Here is a 15,766-nt window from a genome sequence, read left to right as displayed (position 1 = left end):
GGGCCACTTATGGAAACTCACAACAGTTCACATCCAAAAATTAATTCATAAAAAGAAAATAAACATCGAAACAATTATTTGACACAAATGCCTAATCAATTGTCCACATGTTTCACGAAATTATCTGAAGGTCAATTAGCTGAAAAAGTCATTCTCTGTTCTTCTTCTGTCCATCTGGATTCTGTCTTTACTCCAGATGGACACGTCTGGTTGACCTGTGTCACCTCAGGTCCTTCACCATTCTGTAGTATATGTTAACCTTTGCAACTCCAGCTGCGGCAGCGGCGGTCGTTCTGCGTTGACCTACATTTCGGGTCTGGGTAGCTATTTGCTCCAAAATGCTTCTGTTCATCATCGGCTCAGCTTCTCTATTCAACTGCTCGCTGCGATTTCAGCCAGCCTTGCCATTCCTCGTCCCCTCGAGCTCCCCCAGCTCTGCTGGAGTTGGAACACCATCTCACCTGCATGTCTGTTCTTTCTCCTGCAGAGGCCTCTGTCACTCCAAGAAACCCGTCCCCTTGTTTTTTCTTTTTCTGTCGCCTTCCCCATCACTCCCCATCAACATAACATAAGCATACAAGTCCACTTTCAGAGGCTTGACCCCCGACCCTGTTGGACTCAGGAATCCCAACTTTGTTCACCACCACGTTGTGCTTTTGGTTCAGGGCTCATTTGTTGTACCACCAAGGTATTGGTCGCATTCTTATGCGGTCGAATGAACAAAACATTGTTAGGTTTGCACTGGACGGCTCAGTGGGCTTGGCTTGGACTTCAAGTGCATCTTATTCATTCATTATCTATCTTTCTAGCCCCGCACTCAAGGCGGGAGGGGTCTTTCCCTTCTTTTCTTTTGGGCTTTTCCCTTCAGGGGTTGTCACAGCAAATCGACCATCTCCATCTAACCCTATTCTCTGTATCCTCCTCTCTCAGACCAACTAACTTCATATCCTCTCTCACTACGTCCATATATGTTCTCTTTGATCTTCATCTCGACCTCCAATTCCAGCATCCGTCTACCAATATATTCACTATTCCTCGTCTGTACATGACCCAACCATCTCAGTCTGGCTTCTCAGACCTTCTCTTCGAAGCATCCAACAAGTGCTGTCCCTCTGATGGACTCCTTCCTGAACCCATCTGACTTTGTCACTCCCAAAGAGAACCTCAACTTCATCTCTGCGACCTCCAGCTCTTTCTAGTTTCTGGAGCATACAGCATCCCAGGTCTCACCACTGTCTTGTCCACCTTTCCTTTCATTTTGGCTGATAATCTTGTATCTCATAGTACCCCTGACACTTTTCTCCACCCATTTCAACCTGCTTAGACCATTTCTTCACCCCTTTTCCACACTGTTCTGCTCTGGATTGTTGAAGTACTTGAAATCTTCCAACTTCTCTCCACTCCCTGTCGCCTCACTGTTCCACCTGGGTTCCTCTCATGGTCTTGCTGTGAATAACCTTCATTCATATCCTTTCCAGAGCATACCGCCACCTCTCTAGATTTTTCCTCCACTTATTCCCTGCTCTCACTACAGATCACAATGTCACCTGCAAATTTCATGGTCCATGGAGATTCCTGTCTAACCTCATCTGTCAGCCTGTCCATCAACACTGCAAACAAGAAGGGGCTCAGAGCTGATCCTTGATGGAGTCCCACCACCACCTTGAACTTCTCTACAGCACACGTCACCACTATCTCACACCTAGCATACATGTCCTGCACCAGTCTAGCATAGTACTCTGTCACTAGACTTCCCAGCTGTCATTGGGCGAAAAGCAAGGTTCACTCTGGACCGTTCACACACGTGGACAGTTTGTGGTATCCAATGAACTTTCCCCATGTTTTGGACATGTTTGGACACCACGGACATGTGGTGAACATGCAAGCTCCACACATGGAGGCCCGCCTGTCAGAATCCAACTCGGGACCTTCTTGCCACGAGGCGGAAGCGCTAACCGCTGCGCCACCAATGCTTGAAACAATACTATTCTGATTATCGCTGAGCACTTTTTTTTAATCTTCTACATTATCAGAGCGAAGATGTCGGGTGCAAACGGGCAACCGTGACAACGACACAATGAAAAAAACAAGCAATTCTGTGTATATTTAATGAATGAACATTCAGATTCTTTTACATTTGTAGCAGGTCTTTGTATTACAAAATCCTGTGCTTGCTGTTGTCCTGCAGGGACATACTTACCTTCTGAACACATTCTGTCATCTCTTCAACACATGATAAAATAACATCCGGTACCAACTCAATATGGGAAATGTCGCTTTCGCCACCTGCCATCCTTTAGATGTGAAAACCGCTCGATCAACAATAGCAGATTGTATTCGGTAATCACATGCCCGTAAGGCTTGAAACGGGACCGTGTGAGCATCAGTGCCAAGATCAGCAAAGTGTTTTACATCAAGCTATTCGAGACGTGGTTATTATCTGCGTTCTAAATGCCAAGTCCGCCAAGGTTTTTCACACCACTTTGCTGTGTGCCGGTGGGGAGGCGGTTGACTGGGATCAGCTTCATGGTGGTTTCCTTCAGGGAGTACCAGCGGTCGTGCCACGTGGCCCAGATGATGCCGTTGTCGAAGCCGGAATCGCCGGCGTCCTTCGCGGTGTAAGTGCCGCCTGGACGGAGAGAAGACGGTGAAAGGACAGAGGTTTTATTAGCTTACACATTTTGGTAAGATAATATGCGCATATTAGATTATTCTCTGTTATCATAACCGAATACAGTGGACTCTCGCTACTTTGCGTTCGGGTTTTGCGCCTTGCTACATCGCTAATTTTTTTGGTCATTTTTTGTTCTTTAGTGTTTTTTTGCTGATTTTTTTTTTTTTTTTTGCAGCAAAATAGCCATATTTCAGCCTAAGAAGAAAAAAATAGTAAAAAATATAGTCAAATGAAACTAAAATCAATTTTATAAAATAAATTAAATACGTGATCTCCTTTTCTTGTCAACTCTCACGCCTACCATTGTACCCATGTGAGATCTCATACGGAATAATAATTATTCCACAATGCTTCCTAATCGCCCAACATCTCCCCAAAAGTCTGGTATAGACCCCAAGCGTAGCAGGAAGACGAAAAACTAGAAACTACTGCACAGCAAATTCCTCATCATTCAAGTTTTGGTGCAGCAAAGTATTTTCAACGGTATTTCAATGTTTATTGTACGTCACAATTATCCACAAGTGTTTTATGTTCTGTATGAGAGTCTGAGAAGGGTAACACGGTCGATGGTGGATTGATAACGGTTTGCGGGAGGTTCGTAAAAGATTGAGTGAGGTTCTTTGATGGTTAATATGTCTGTAAATACCATCAAAATAATCACATCTCTACTTTGCCGATATTCACTTTTCGCATGGGGTCTTGGAATGTAACTCTCGCGAAAACTGAGGGAACGCTGTACTTCTGGGAACTCGTGAATCCGTCGTATATCGAAGTGTAGGCAGTGATTATTGGTACCAATAACATCTAACAGTAGGAGCAACGTTATATCCATTCATTCATTCTCTATATTCTGGAGCCTATCCAAGCTGTGATTGGTCGAGAGGACGGGTTCACCCTGGACCGGTTGCCAGTCGATCGCAAGGCCACGTATAGAGACATACGACTGTCCAATCCTTGATTAATGGACATCTGGAAACCTACAACCGTTCACCCTCTCTAATGAACTTCCAGCTTGTTTGGGTTCCCGGAGGAACCCAGTGAAGAACATGGAAACTTCACATAGAAAGGCCCCCAGTGGGAATCCAACCAGGGACGGTCTTGCTGTGAGGTGGAAGCGCGAACCACTGCGCTACAGTAGTGGTAATTGGGAATGGGGAAGTACAAAGTCCCTTAATACCATCAAGGGCTCAAGTTTCTAAAGAAGTTAATGTGAGATTGTTATTCTGCCTTACCTTGGTAGTACTTTCCGTTCAAATGCGCCGCGTGGCATCTGTTCATCCACCAGCCCGAGCCGTCCTGCTCGGCGCAGTTGCCGTCGTATTTGTCGTTGTCCCGGTCGTAGGTGCTGAAGTGCATGCCGTTGTGGGCGGTTAAGAACTTGTCGCTCGGGTCGTCGCCGAAGTCGAAACCGTCAAAAGCGTCTCCGGCATCGCCCGCCAAGTAGAAGCCGTAGGTCATGCGGTACATGTCGGCTTCGGGCCCGACTTTGAACATGTTGTAGTCGGCGTACCTGAGAGAGCGCAAAAACAAAACAATGAATCTGATGTTTTTGAGGCTGGCGGTGTGGAATATCTAGTGATGTGTCAGACCGCTCGAGATAAAGCAAATATATAATTGTGAGTTTTGGTTGATGATTCAGATATTGCTACAACTGCATATCATGCATTCATGATACGCAGTTAGGAGAGTGCTAAGTATCTCTGCATTGCACTATAATGTTATCTACATTATTTTGAATCAACATTGCGCTGTCTTCATGAAATGTCTGCAGTAGATCCCAGGGGGGCGTTGGGTTACTGTAGATCCGGGTGCATTTAATATATTTATTTTTTTTGTTGCGCCTTCTTTAAATCACACTTGCATTGGTTTAAATGTGAAAATAAAAATATTTAAATAAAAAAATGAAAATGAAATCAAATTGTTGGCGGCAGATTTGATGATATCAAAATGTGATAACAGTTATTTAAAAATGTGATTTTTTTTAAGCTACAAAATTGATCATTTGTATAAACATGATGCAATGCAGTGCATGATTTAAAAAAAAAAAATTGTGGCTCGTGAAATGGTACATTGTGATTTCCTAGGAATATTGTGATAAGTGATCATTTGAAAATGTGAATACTTGCAGAGATTTAAAGAAATAAAGCGTTGCATATTGATATTCATCTGTTTCCTGGGTGATGAAATTGTTGTTGATAATTATTGTAAGAATTTTTGACATGATCAGTGTCTCCACATGGATGAATATCATTAATTTTCCATAATAACATAGAATTTAAGGCCAACCGAGCATATTTCAAACTCGTCGCCCTTTGGCTCAATCGGTACCCAAAAAGTAGCTCTCGGTTTCAAAAAGGTTGGTGACCCTTCTGATCCCCTTCAAGACGGTGGTCCAGACCTGCACCACATGGAAAGGGTCGAATCTGACTTGACTTACTAAGTGGGTCATCAAATACCAAGCATGCTAATGTCACGCCAATGAGGAGATCAGGGTTGAGAAGCATCTTCTAGCTGGATTTCAAAGACTTGGAATTAAAGGAACGGCCAAACATTTCATGAAGATCTGCAGCAAGACCGCAAATTCTGATGGAGCAGCCAGTGTCTGGAAAGGCACTTTCCCTTCTGTTAGCGAGCGCGAGCATACGTACCTTTTGTTGCCTTCCCAGTCGACCATCTCTATCCTCAGCACGATGGGAAGAGTGCTGCTGGTGGTCAGCTGGTGGATCTTCTCGTTACCGAGCCAGAACTCGGTGGTGTCGTCCGGAGAGAGGTAGCCGAAGCCCTCCTTGTACTGGACCCAGTCCTTCTTGAAGTCCACGCTTCCGTCGCGTCTCTGGTAGAACACAAAACAAGGCGAAATATTCACGATACCGTAAATGTAGGATATGTTTACGTTTTTGTTTCAGCTCTGTAGATTCAAAAGGGCCGCTCGTACCCTCTGTATGACTGTGAAACCTCGTCTGAAGTTGTCGATCTCGCAGTAAACCAGGAACGGTTCGGTGCTCTGTTGTGTTTTCACGTAGTAAAGGCCGCTTTCGGTGGCGCCCTTGTTTGCGATGTCCTGGCAGTCTGGTTGAAAAAGAGAAACAATTATTTAAACCCAAAACCATTAATATGTCACTTCCTATTTTTGTGTAACTTCAATCCTGGCCTTTTTTTTTTTTTTTCCCCAAAATGTTGGATTCGCGATCGATATCGGCAGCGAGTTTGTAAAGTTCCAAGATCGGACTAAAGACCGAACCTGTTTTCTTTGCAGGGTATTGATTCCTCCCCCCTAACTAAACACAGCACCAGGACACATATTTACACGAACGCGGTATTGGGAAATGTTTTTTGAAACAGCCGCCATCTGAGGGTCACGAGTTACATAATAATTACTATTTGTTTTTACCTACTCCCGTGGTGGGATAAATCTCAACCATGTCCTTGCAGGGCTCCGTGCATTTCTTCTGTTGTTGCATCTGAATGGAGAATTGTCTCAAATCAGCCATCTTCTGACTATTGGTGTCAAATAAATTCTGGAGGTCACTGGAAAATAAAGAGGTAAAGTCAGCAGGGATTTCGCAGACACAATCGAACAGAAGAGAAACATTAGGGTGTACAAGTGTAAGCAGAATTACAATCTCTCCATGTTCTTTCAATTATAGAATCGATCATTTCTCAATTATGTGTTGAAACTCAAAAAATGCATTAACATCACTAAAAATGGGAAATATCAAGAAATTGTGTGTGAGTTTGTGCGCATATTCTAGTACGTTTCGAGAAATAAATAAATACATTTAAAAAAGTTTTTTTATATACATATATATATATATATATACATATACATATATGTACACACACATTATATATATAAAAATATAAGATTCCAGTTCTCGGATCAATACATAAAGAAATTAAAAATAAATAAATTAATCCAAAAAATGTTATATATTTATATATATATACACACACACACACACACGCACACACACGCACATATATATATATATATATATATATATATATAGATAAATAACATTCCAGTTCTAGGATCAATATATAAAGAAATTGTGTGAGTGTGTGCACGCATATTCTAGTACCTTGTACCTTCAAAATAATTAAAATAAATAAAAAATAGAGAATTTTCCCAGTTTTAGATCGATAGATATCAAAAAGGTGTGTGTATTTTCTTGTATTCTAGATAGATAGATAGATAGATAGATAGATAGATAGAACATTCCAGATTCCAGGGATTTCTGGGATAAGTACATGTCGAGAAAGTGTGTGTATTCTAGTGCATTAAAAATAAAAATAAAAAAAGAGTATCTATCAATAAGTTACTCTTGCTTAAATGCAGTAAATTCAATTGATCGCCACTGATTGAATCCAAATAGAATGGCATAGTTAGTTCAAGAAGTTAAGTGACATGAACTGAGGAAAAAAAAAATGAGGTTGATGTTGAAAAACCGCAGACCTTTTCTTGAACCCTCGTTTGGACAACAAAGCCTGCCGTCGGTGACAATTTCACGATTATCTAAATAAAAGGGATAAATGTGCCTCTTCGGATTCCACCACCCCGACTGAAAACACAAACGGTTCACAACGTCTTACTGTATCTGCTGCTCCTGTGTGATGATGGTCTTCTCGTAGCGCAGGACGTCCTGGAGCATATTGATTACGTTCTGGTAGTCCTGGTCTGAAAGAAACCTCCTTGTAAAACCACGCAAACAAATCAATTGGAAATACGTGAAAAATCGGGCAAAATCTACCTTGATTGGAACTCTTCACTTTTATGTCCGTGCTTTGTTTCATGTTCTCGACCGCTTCATCGGACTGTTGGGTCAAATTGGCGATGTCGTCCAGCTGTTTCTCCATCCACGTCAGCTCGGAGGACATGTCGGACTGGTAGTTGGTCATGTACCGAGCCACTCCGCACGTGGTCGGACAGTACTGCCCCTGGAGAAGGCGAGTCGTGGAACGTGAGGCGCTTCCTTGGCGGATTTACCAAAGCTGCAAGAAGAAGATCAACGTGCGACTCCATACTTACGAAGCCGTCGTTGGGGTTGCAACCAAAAATGCTGTCTCCTCTGTTTTGCTGGTGAGAGCGACAAATTAGCCAAAGTTCTCATTTTTCGCTGCCGGTGTCGGACCGAAGCCGGGGCGACTTACCGCTGACGAGAAGGAGATGAGCAGCAGGAGCTGGGCTGCCGTGAAAAGTGAGGACGCCATTTCGTTTTGAGCGTCAGTCGGAGAGTGGAGAGCGGCCAGGCTCCTTCCCGCATTTATGGGATCGATGTCCTCGGGTCAGTGTTTGATTAGAAAGGCAAACATCCCACTCGGCGTCCCCGGGCCAACACCGTGTCCAAAAACAATCGCTTCTCGGATGTGACGGGGGAAATCGACTCTTCTGATTCGGTACTTTTGTTTAAATTGATCGGCGGTTGAACTCACAAAACACAACATTCGTCGCTTTCGCGCGGGGGAGTCACGTGACCGACAGTGACGATTAATCATAATCGTAAAACGTCCAAGTACATTTCGCCAAAACTGCAAGCAAACGGACAAAATTGGTCTTTTTCAATCCATTCTTTCAGGTGGATGGAACATAAACAACACGGTAAACAGAACGTTCGGATTTCTGGTTGAGCTTTTTTAGGCGATTCGCGCCTCATCTCCATTTTGCTTTGGACGTCTCCTTGTAGGACGATGGAGAGCGAAGAACGACTGGAAGCAGATGCTATTTTTAATTTCAAGTCTGGCAAAACACAGAAACCGTGAAGTTATATAGGAGGATGGAGCGTTCGGGATATAAACATTTCTAGAAGTCTCACCGATGAGCGTCCTGAAGGCGGCCTCTCTAAAAATAATCAGAACATCTCTAGAATGCACATCGCTCCACCGGCGTTTTGGACCCGAACTGACTGGCTGGGCCTCTTTGTCGGAGCCGGTACTCAGGGACTTGGGCTGAATAAAAATAAAATGCATTTTCATTCCAGATATGGGTGTATTCGGATGGAACAGTAAACGGAAGCTCTTGGCAGTATTTCTACCTCAACCTTCACTGACTCATATTTTTCTCCACCCTTCCAGACCTTCACACTTCCCTAAACACCCATATTAAATTTCTACATACCTCTGAAATTGGACTCACTTGATCCCATAGACACACACACACGCATTAGATATGTATCCTAAAATAATTAAAGATTGATGATAAAAGTTCCCAAATCTTGCTAGATGCTTGTTTGAAGTTTTCTTGTCAGTAAATTGATCTTTAGTTGAGCTCAACGCATGAAAGACAGCAAGGGGGGACAATTTAATGTCCACGCTTCCACAGCTCCATAAAAACAACCTTACTTCCTGTTTACCGGCCACATGTCTGTGACTTGACCAATCAGAAGCAGAGGAATTAACACTCAGGGATGCAAACATCACAAAGGCAGATTTACAAAATAATTTCAATTGTTTTCTAAACCTGGTGTAACTATTAAATAGAAAATAAAATAATAATAATTATGATCAAAAAAATAATAATTTTATTTTCCTTCTGGGTGCTTCCATCAGGAGTAACCACAGCAAATCATCTCCCTCCATCTAACCCTCTCCTCTGCATCCTCTTCTCACACCAACTAACATCCTGTCCATTCACAGATAACCTCCAATAACAACAATAATAATAACAATAACTGTATATCATTATTATTATTATCATTATCATTATTATTATTATTATCATTATTATTGTTATTATTATTATTATCATTATCATCATTATTATCATCATCATTATTATCATCAAAATAATAATAGACCTTGGGTCTTATTTATAATAATCTATTGTTATAATTTTTATTATTATTATCATTGTTGTTGTTGTTGTTGTTGTTGACAATGACAGCAAAAATGATTATATCAACACAAAAATTGATAATAATAATTGGCAACATGTGCAAATAGAAATACACCTTTTTAGCATTGTAAATTGGTTTTCAACTAAAGTAACTAAAATACATGAATTAAAATTACTTGTAAATTCTACACACACACACACACACACACACACACAAATATATAAATGTATTGAGGCTGTATCAAAGTGGCATCAACAAATGCTGATGATATTGTTTCCCAAGCTTGATTTTATTATAATGATGCAGTTGCTAATCGGGGCGCCGCATCGAGTTATTTCCCCAACTTTACACTCGACGCCTCCCTTAAATGCCCATCCATGGCAATTTAGTGCTCGTTTCTCCCGCGGTTTATTTTCCGTGGATGAGAAGATTGCCGCTCCGCCTCATTGGCGAGATTTTAGACGGTAAAAACGATGACTTTATGTGCTCTCGACGACCGTCGGGGCTCACAAATGGGACGGCGATGAGCGTTGTCATCGCGGATGATAATTATCGGCAATATGGAAGAGCAAAAATGCAAAATGAATCCAACTAGCGCTGGTAAAATTAAAAAAAAAAAACACAGATATGTGGATCAGGACTTTACACATGGATATTTTTAGAAGGTTGATCTCATTTCACAACACCAGGAGGGTTAAGATATCCCAAAAACCCGCCGTCTGCCGAGCAGTACCTCCTCCTACCTTTCGGGCTATTTTAGAGGCGGGAAGATGGGGAGTAAACGGTCAGATTGCTCAAACACAAAATGACTGGAAGGCCAGTTTTGCAGCTGCCTGGCAAACATGAGTCACGGCGGTGTCATCGGGCACAAATGTTTGCAATCGCTGCGCTCAGTCATTTAGTTCAAGGTCACTCTGCTGGTCGCCCACAATGTTATGTTTACCTAATCTGAAGGATGTGGACCGAGGTTTGATATTCTGCAGGACGTTCACGGAACAAACCTCTTTTTTTATTGCATCGGAACAGGTGACGACGGCTCACCCGGGCTCCAAGAACTGCAGGCCTCTTGTTGACATTAGATGATATATCTTACCTTCACCACCTCCCTGTGACCTGGTTTTATGATGTGAAAAAGAAGGGAGAAGAAAAAAAAAAAACAGGCCCTGGAATAATATAAAGCTTTAGTGACCTGGGAGTGAACCGCCAGGCCCGTGAACCTAAACACCGCTGAACTTTAGCTGAACCGGCCTCTTTGTGCGAGGCGCCAGATGGAAAGTGTCTCTTTCTTTCTCTAAGTACCGCGAGGACTCAAGCACTCTCCACGAACGCTCCGTCCCGGACGTTAAAGACGTGCTCCGGGCTTTAATCGATGTGTTCGGGGGGTTCGGGGCGAAAGAAAACAAGCCTCCGACGAGCCCAAATCCACTGCGAATCGAGCAAATGAGGTGTTTTTCCAGGAAATATCTCAAGCGGGGGAATCGGCTTAGGCCAAAGTCACCCGAGTTCGCATGTGGTCTGACCAGGAATTAAACTTAAAGCGCTCCATAGGGTCCCCCCTTTGCCCCCCGTCGGCCACAGGCTCGGAGCCGTTTGGCCGTGGTGTAAATCTCCCCGGGACAGAGGGCAAAGGTTTGTTGTACCGCTACCTCCGGGTTCAAGCCGCGGTCACAGACGGAGAGTTGACTCAGCTCGAAAAGGCCCTGATCCGGGGCAGCTGGTCAACAATCGGCTGTCCGGATGGGTTTGGAGCAGCGGCCATAAAATCAGACGTCCAAACCGCAATAAACGAAGTGATACAACCCGCTCCCGAAATGTGATATTCTTGACGAGTCTCACATTGTTCTTATGGCGTGATTGAGATTTTACACTTGAAACGACTTATAGTTCATTCATTCATTCATTATCTGTGTTGCTTAGCCGACACCCCGGGTTGCGTGGGTGCTGGAGCCGATCCCAGCCGTCGCCGAGCGAGAGGTGATAGTCACCCCGGATCGGTCGATCACAGGGACGCATTCAGAGACGAACAACCATTCACCCACTCATTCACACGTCATAGAGACACTCACTCACTCATTCATTTACATGTCATACAGAGACAAGCAATCATTCACTTGTTATTTTTAGCAACATGCTAACGTTCATGTCATAGAGACGTTCACTCACTCATTTATTCGGTCACACAGAGAAAAACAACCATTCACCCTCGAATACACACGTCATATCGACATTTGGCGATTCACTCACTCATTCACGTGTCACAGAGATACTCATTCCCTCTCATTCACTCATTATTTAGTGACATGCAACCATCCACCCTTTCATTCATGTCATAGACTCTCACTCCCTCATTCACCTAGATGTTGACAATCCATTCCCTCATTCACCTAGATGTTATACAGACAAAAAACATTCACCCTCTCATTCACACATGATATACACATTTGACAATCCATTCCCTCATTCACCTAGATGTTATACAGACAAAATCTTTCACCCTCTCATACACACATCATATATACATTTGACAATTCATTCCCTCATTCACATAGATCTTATACAGACAAAAAAATCACCCTCTCATTTACACATCATATACACATTTGACAATTCACTCCCTCATTCACCTAGATGTTATACAGACAAAAACATTCACCCTCTCATTCACACATCATATACACATTTGACAATCCATTCCCTCATTCACCTAGATTTTATACAGACAAAAACATTCACCCTCTCATTCACACATCATATACACATTTGACAATCCATTCCCTCATTCACCTAGATTTTATACAGACAAAAAAAATCACCCTCTCATTTACACATCATATACACATTTGACAATTCATTCCCTCACTCACCTAGATTTTATACAGACAAAATCTTTCACCCTCTCATGTACACATCACACATTTGAAAATGTATTCACTCATTCACATGTCAGAGAGACACTTCTTCACTCAATCACTCATTCATTCTTTTACATGTCATATAGAGACAAACAACCATTCACCCTCTCATTCATGTCATAAAATCACTCACATATTCACACAGGGAAAACCATTCACCCTCTCATACACACATCATATATACATTTGACAATTCATTCCCACATTCACATAGATCTTATACAGACCAAAAAAATCACCCTCTCATTTACACATCATATACACATTTGACAATTCATTCCCTCATTCACCTAGATTTTATACAGACAAAAAAAATCAACCTCTCATTCACACGTCATATACACATTTGACAATTCATTCCCTCATTCACCTAGATGTTATACAGACAAAAAACACTCACTCTCTCATACACACATCATATAAACTTTGACGATTCATCCATTCACACATCACGTAGAGATGTCCAACCATTCGTCCTTTCATTCAAACATCTGGAGAGTTCAGGGTCTCCGGTGAACGTCCTGCATGTTTTTCAACGGAAGCGGGAGACACTCGATAAAATCTACATAAATATTCAGGTCCATTTAGAGACCAATCTAAAGAGTCTTCGTGAAATGTAATGAGCCTTGGACTGTTTGCAGGGTCTCTCAGGGCTGCTCTTTCACTCCGGCACGCTCTTATAAACACGTGTTAAATAAAGCTGGACTCCCTTTAGCAGAGGAGGCCATTAAAACAAACCAAAACAATGTCGACATCCAGTTTTTCTCCATTGTTTGTTGGATCCATTCAAGGTCTGAGATCCCGCAGATTCCGCAAACGGGGGCTCGTGTTTAATTTCCAACCGTAATTCCAATCAATCACCCGGGTCAGGGGGTCGGGATGTCTCCGGCGGGGTTTTGGCCTCGCTTAAGACGCACAACCTCCAAAGTATGCATGCTTTTTGGGTGGGATTTACATCTGAGAATGGGGCCAGCACAAGTTATCAGACTTCACCCCCTCCTCCTCCTCCTCCTTGTCCTCCTTGTTTTGAGGGAAATGACAACATGTAGGTCAAGCAGACCCGACGGTTCGCTCTGGGCTGAAACATGAGCGTATCCTCAGGATCCAACGGGATTAAGGTAATCTGGTCGAAGGAATGTTTCATCTCATCATACGCCTCCTCTGGGAAAGTGCAGGATTACGCGGCCGTCCCGGGCCACCTATCCGCCCCCGTCCAGACCGGACGCCGGCGCCGGACAGAGGAGCCACTGTTTGGAGAGCGGCTGCTCGTTCATTAGCCTACATTGCAACTTAATAGATTGGATCTATTGACATTTTTAAACCTCAGTATTTAACATTAATCAGCACATAAAACATCTCGATATGGAGTGCACGCTACTTTAGCGCATACGTGCTTATTTCTGCATATTTTAGGTCAAAGTATCCATGTTTTGGGAATTTTTAAATTTATTTATTACCCATGTTGCTAATTATTTGCTGTCTCTAGCTAATCTCATCCAGAGCCTCCGTTCTGATGAAAGTTTGCAAAGGCCTGGAATTATAATTCTTTCGAATAAAGAGAAGTAACGCCGTGTTGACGTGTCTCTGCAGCGGCGAGCCAAGTGAAGGTCACCGGCTCCATTCCAACAAAACTGTGTGTGTGTGTGTGTGTCTGCATGGGGTTCCTTCTGCAGTCCAAACACATGCAGGAGGTTCAGCAGACACCCTAAAATGTCCAAAGAGTGAATGATTGTATGTCTCTCTAAGACGTGAATAACTGAGTGAATATTTGTTTGTATGACGTTGAATGAATGGTTGCATGTATTTAAAACGTGAATGAGTGATTTTTATCCCTATATGAGGTGTGCAGGAATGGATGAATGTCTATATAAGGTGAATGAGTGAGTGAATATTTGTTTGTTTCTATACAATGTGATGACTGAGGGAATGGTTGCATGTGTCTATACAACATGCATGACAGAGCGGATGGTTATTTTTCTCTGTATGATATGTGAATGTGAGCTTGTATGTCTCTCTAAGACCTGAATGACTGAAGGGATGTTTGCACGTCTCTAAATGAGGTGTGAATGAATGAGTGAATGGTCAAATGTGTCTATACAATGTAAATGATAGAGTGAATGGTTATTTTTTCTCGATATGATGTGTGAATGAGTGAGGGGATGTTTGCACGTCTGAATGGAATGATGTCTATATGAGGTGAGTGCATGATAGAGTGATGGTTATTTTTTCTCTATATAAGGTATGAATGAATGGATGAATGTCTCTATATGATATGAAAGAGTGAGTAAATTGATTTTTTTCTCTATTTGAGGTGTGAATGAGATGGTGAATGGATGAACGTCGCTATATATCGTGAATGGGTGAGTGAATGTTGGTTGTACGTATCTATACCACGCGCATGATAGAGGGAATTCATTTTTTCTTGATTTGGTTGAACGTCCCTGAGATGAATGAGAAAAATTGGAGTTTTATGACACACAAATGAGAGTAAATACTTGCTTGTTGCAATATGATGTGCATGAGAGGGTGAATGACGAACCCTTCCAGGGTGAAACCCGCTTCTCGCCCAGTGAGATCTGCAATAGGTCTCAGCACCCCCTGACCCTGGGTGCAGGATGTGACAGACAATGAATGAATGAATGAATGAATGAATGAATGACCTTCTTTTATCTCAGGCGTTGTTTCCCTGCGGCGGATGGTTCATCCTCCACCCACAGCTGCAGCAGATGTCTGGCTGTCCGGCCCCGGTGCCCACAGAACCCGCCATCTCCGCCCGTTTGCGGTCCGGCAGAACATCTGCAGAAGCTTTGCGCAGCTGCAGGAGGACGCCGACCTTCTGGGGAAGTCCGGTCGGGGTGAAAGGTCGCGCGCCCTGGCAACGACATGGAAGAAACACTGCATTTTACTCTCCATGACGGCGGTTTTATGACAACCTTCTGGTTGGATCATCAGCGCATCGGCAAAACAGTGTAAAGTGTAAAGTGTAAAGATCTGACACGTCTGCTCGCTCGCTTCATGTCCCCACCGTCCAAAAGGCCGATGTTTTGAAAGGATTTAAAAAACCTTTCGGTATAAAAGTTCCCCTCATGAATGCGGCTAATTCGACTTTGCTGCAACTCGTGAGAACAAAACTCTAAGGTCTTAAAGAGGAGGGGGGGGGGGGGGGGGGTAATGCATTCTGTGTGTGTGTGTGTGTGTGTGTGTGTGAAGATGCTGATGAGGGGCTGAAATAAGGAAACGCACGTGCACAAGGCCAATCGCGTTCTCGGGATTTCCCGTGAGATTTACGCTCCTCCTCGTGCAGAGGAGGATAAAAACCTCCTTACTCTCCAAAACACCTCGGCATC

General features: G+C 43.0%; 1 protein-coding gene across 1 annotated transcript; it reads right to left on the bottom strand.

The window, feature by feature from the left end:
• Positions 1 to 2,094: 2,094 nt before the first annotated feature.
• Positions 2,095 to 8,089, bottom strand: fgg (fibrinogen gamma chain). The gene is made up of 9 exons (XM_086157496.1): positions 7,826 to 8,089; positions 7,704 to 7,751; positions 7,426 to 7,612; positions 7,268 to 7,352; positions 6,066 to 6,202; positions 5,610 to 5,743; positions 5,323 to 5,507; positions 3,907 to 4,184; positions 2,095 to 2,629 (listed from the first exon to the last, which is right to left on the bottom strand). The coding sequence occupies exons 1-9, from the start codon at positions 7,883 to 7,885 to the stop codon at positions 2,448 to 2,450; spliced, it is 1,296 nt and encodes a 431-aa protein (XP_086013622.1). The 5' UTR covers positions 7,886 to 8,089; the 3' UTR covers positions 2,095 to 2,447.
• Positions 8,090 to 15,766: the final 7,677 nt, after the last annotated feature.

Source organism: Fistularia commersonii, chromosome 12 (genome assembly GCF_037954325.1).
Source record: "Fistularia commersonii isolate RoL2024-O1a breed Wild chromosome 12, RoL_Fcom_v1.0, whole genome shotgun sequence".
Classification (NCBI taxonomy): Eukaryota; Metazoa; Chordata; class Actinopteri; order Syngnathiformes; family Fistulariidae; genus Fistularia; species Fistularia commersonii.
This window is presented reverse-complemented; position numbering and strand designations above follow the sequence as displayed.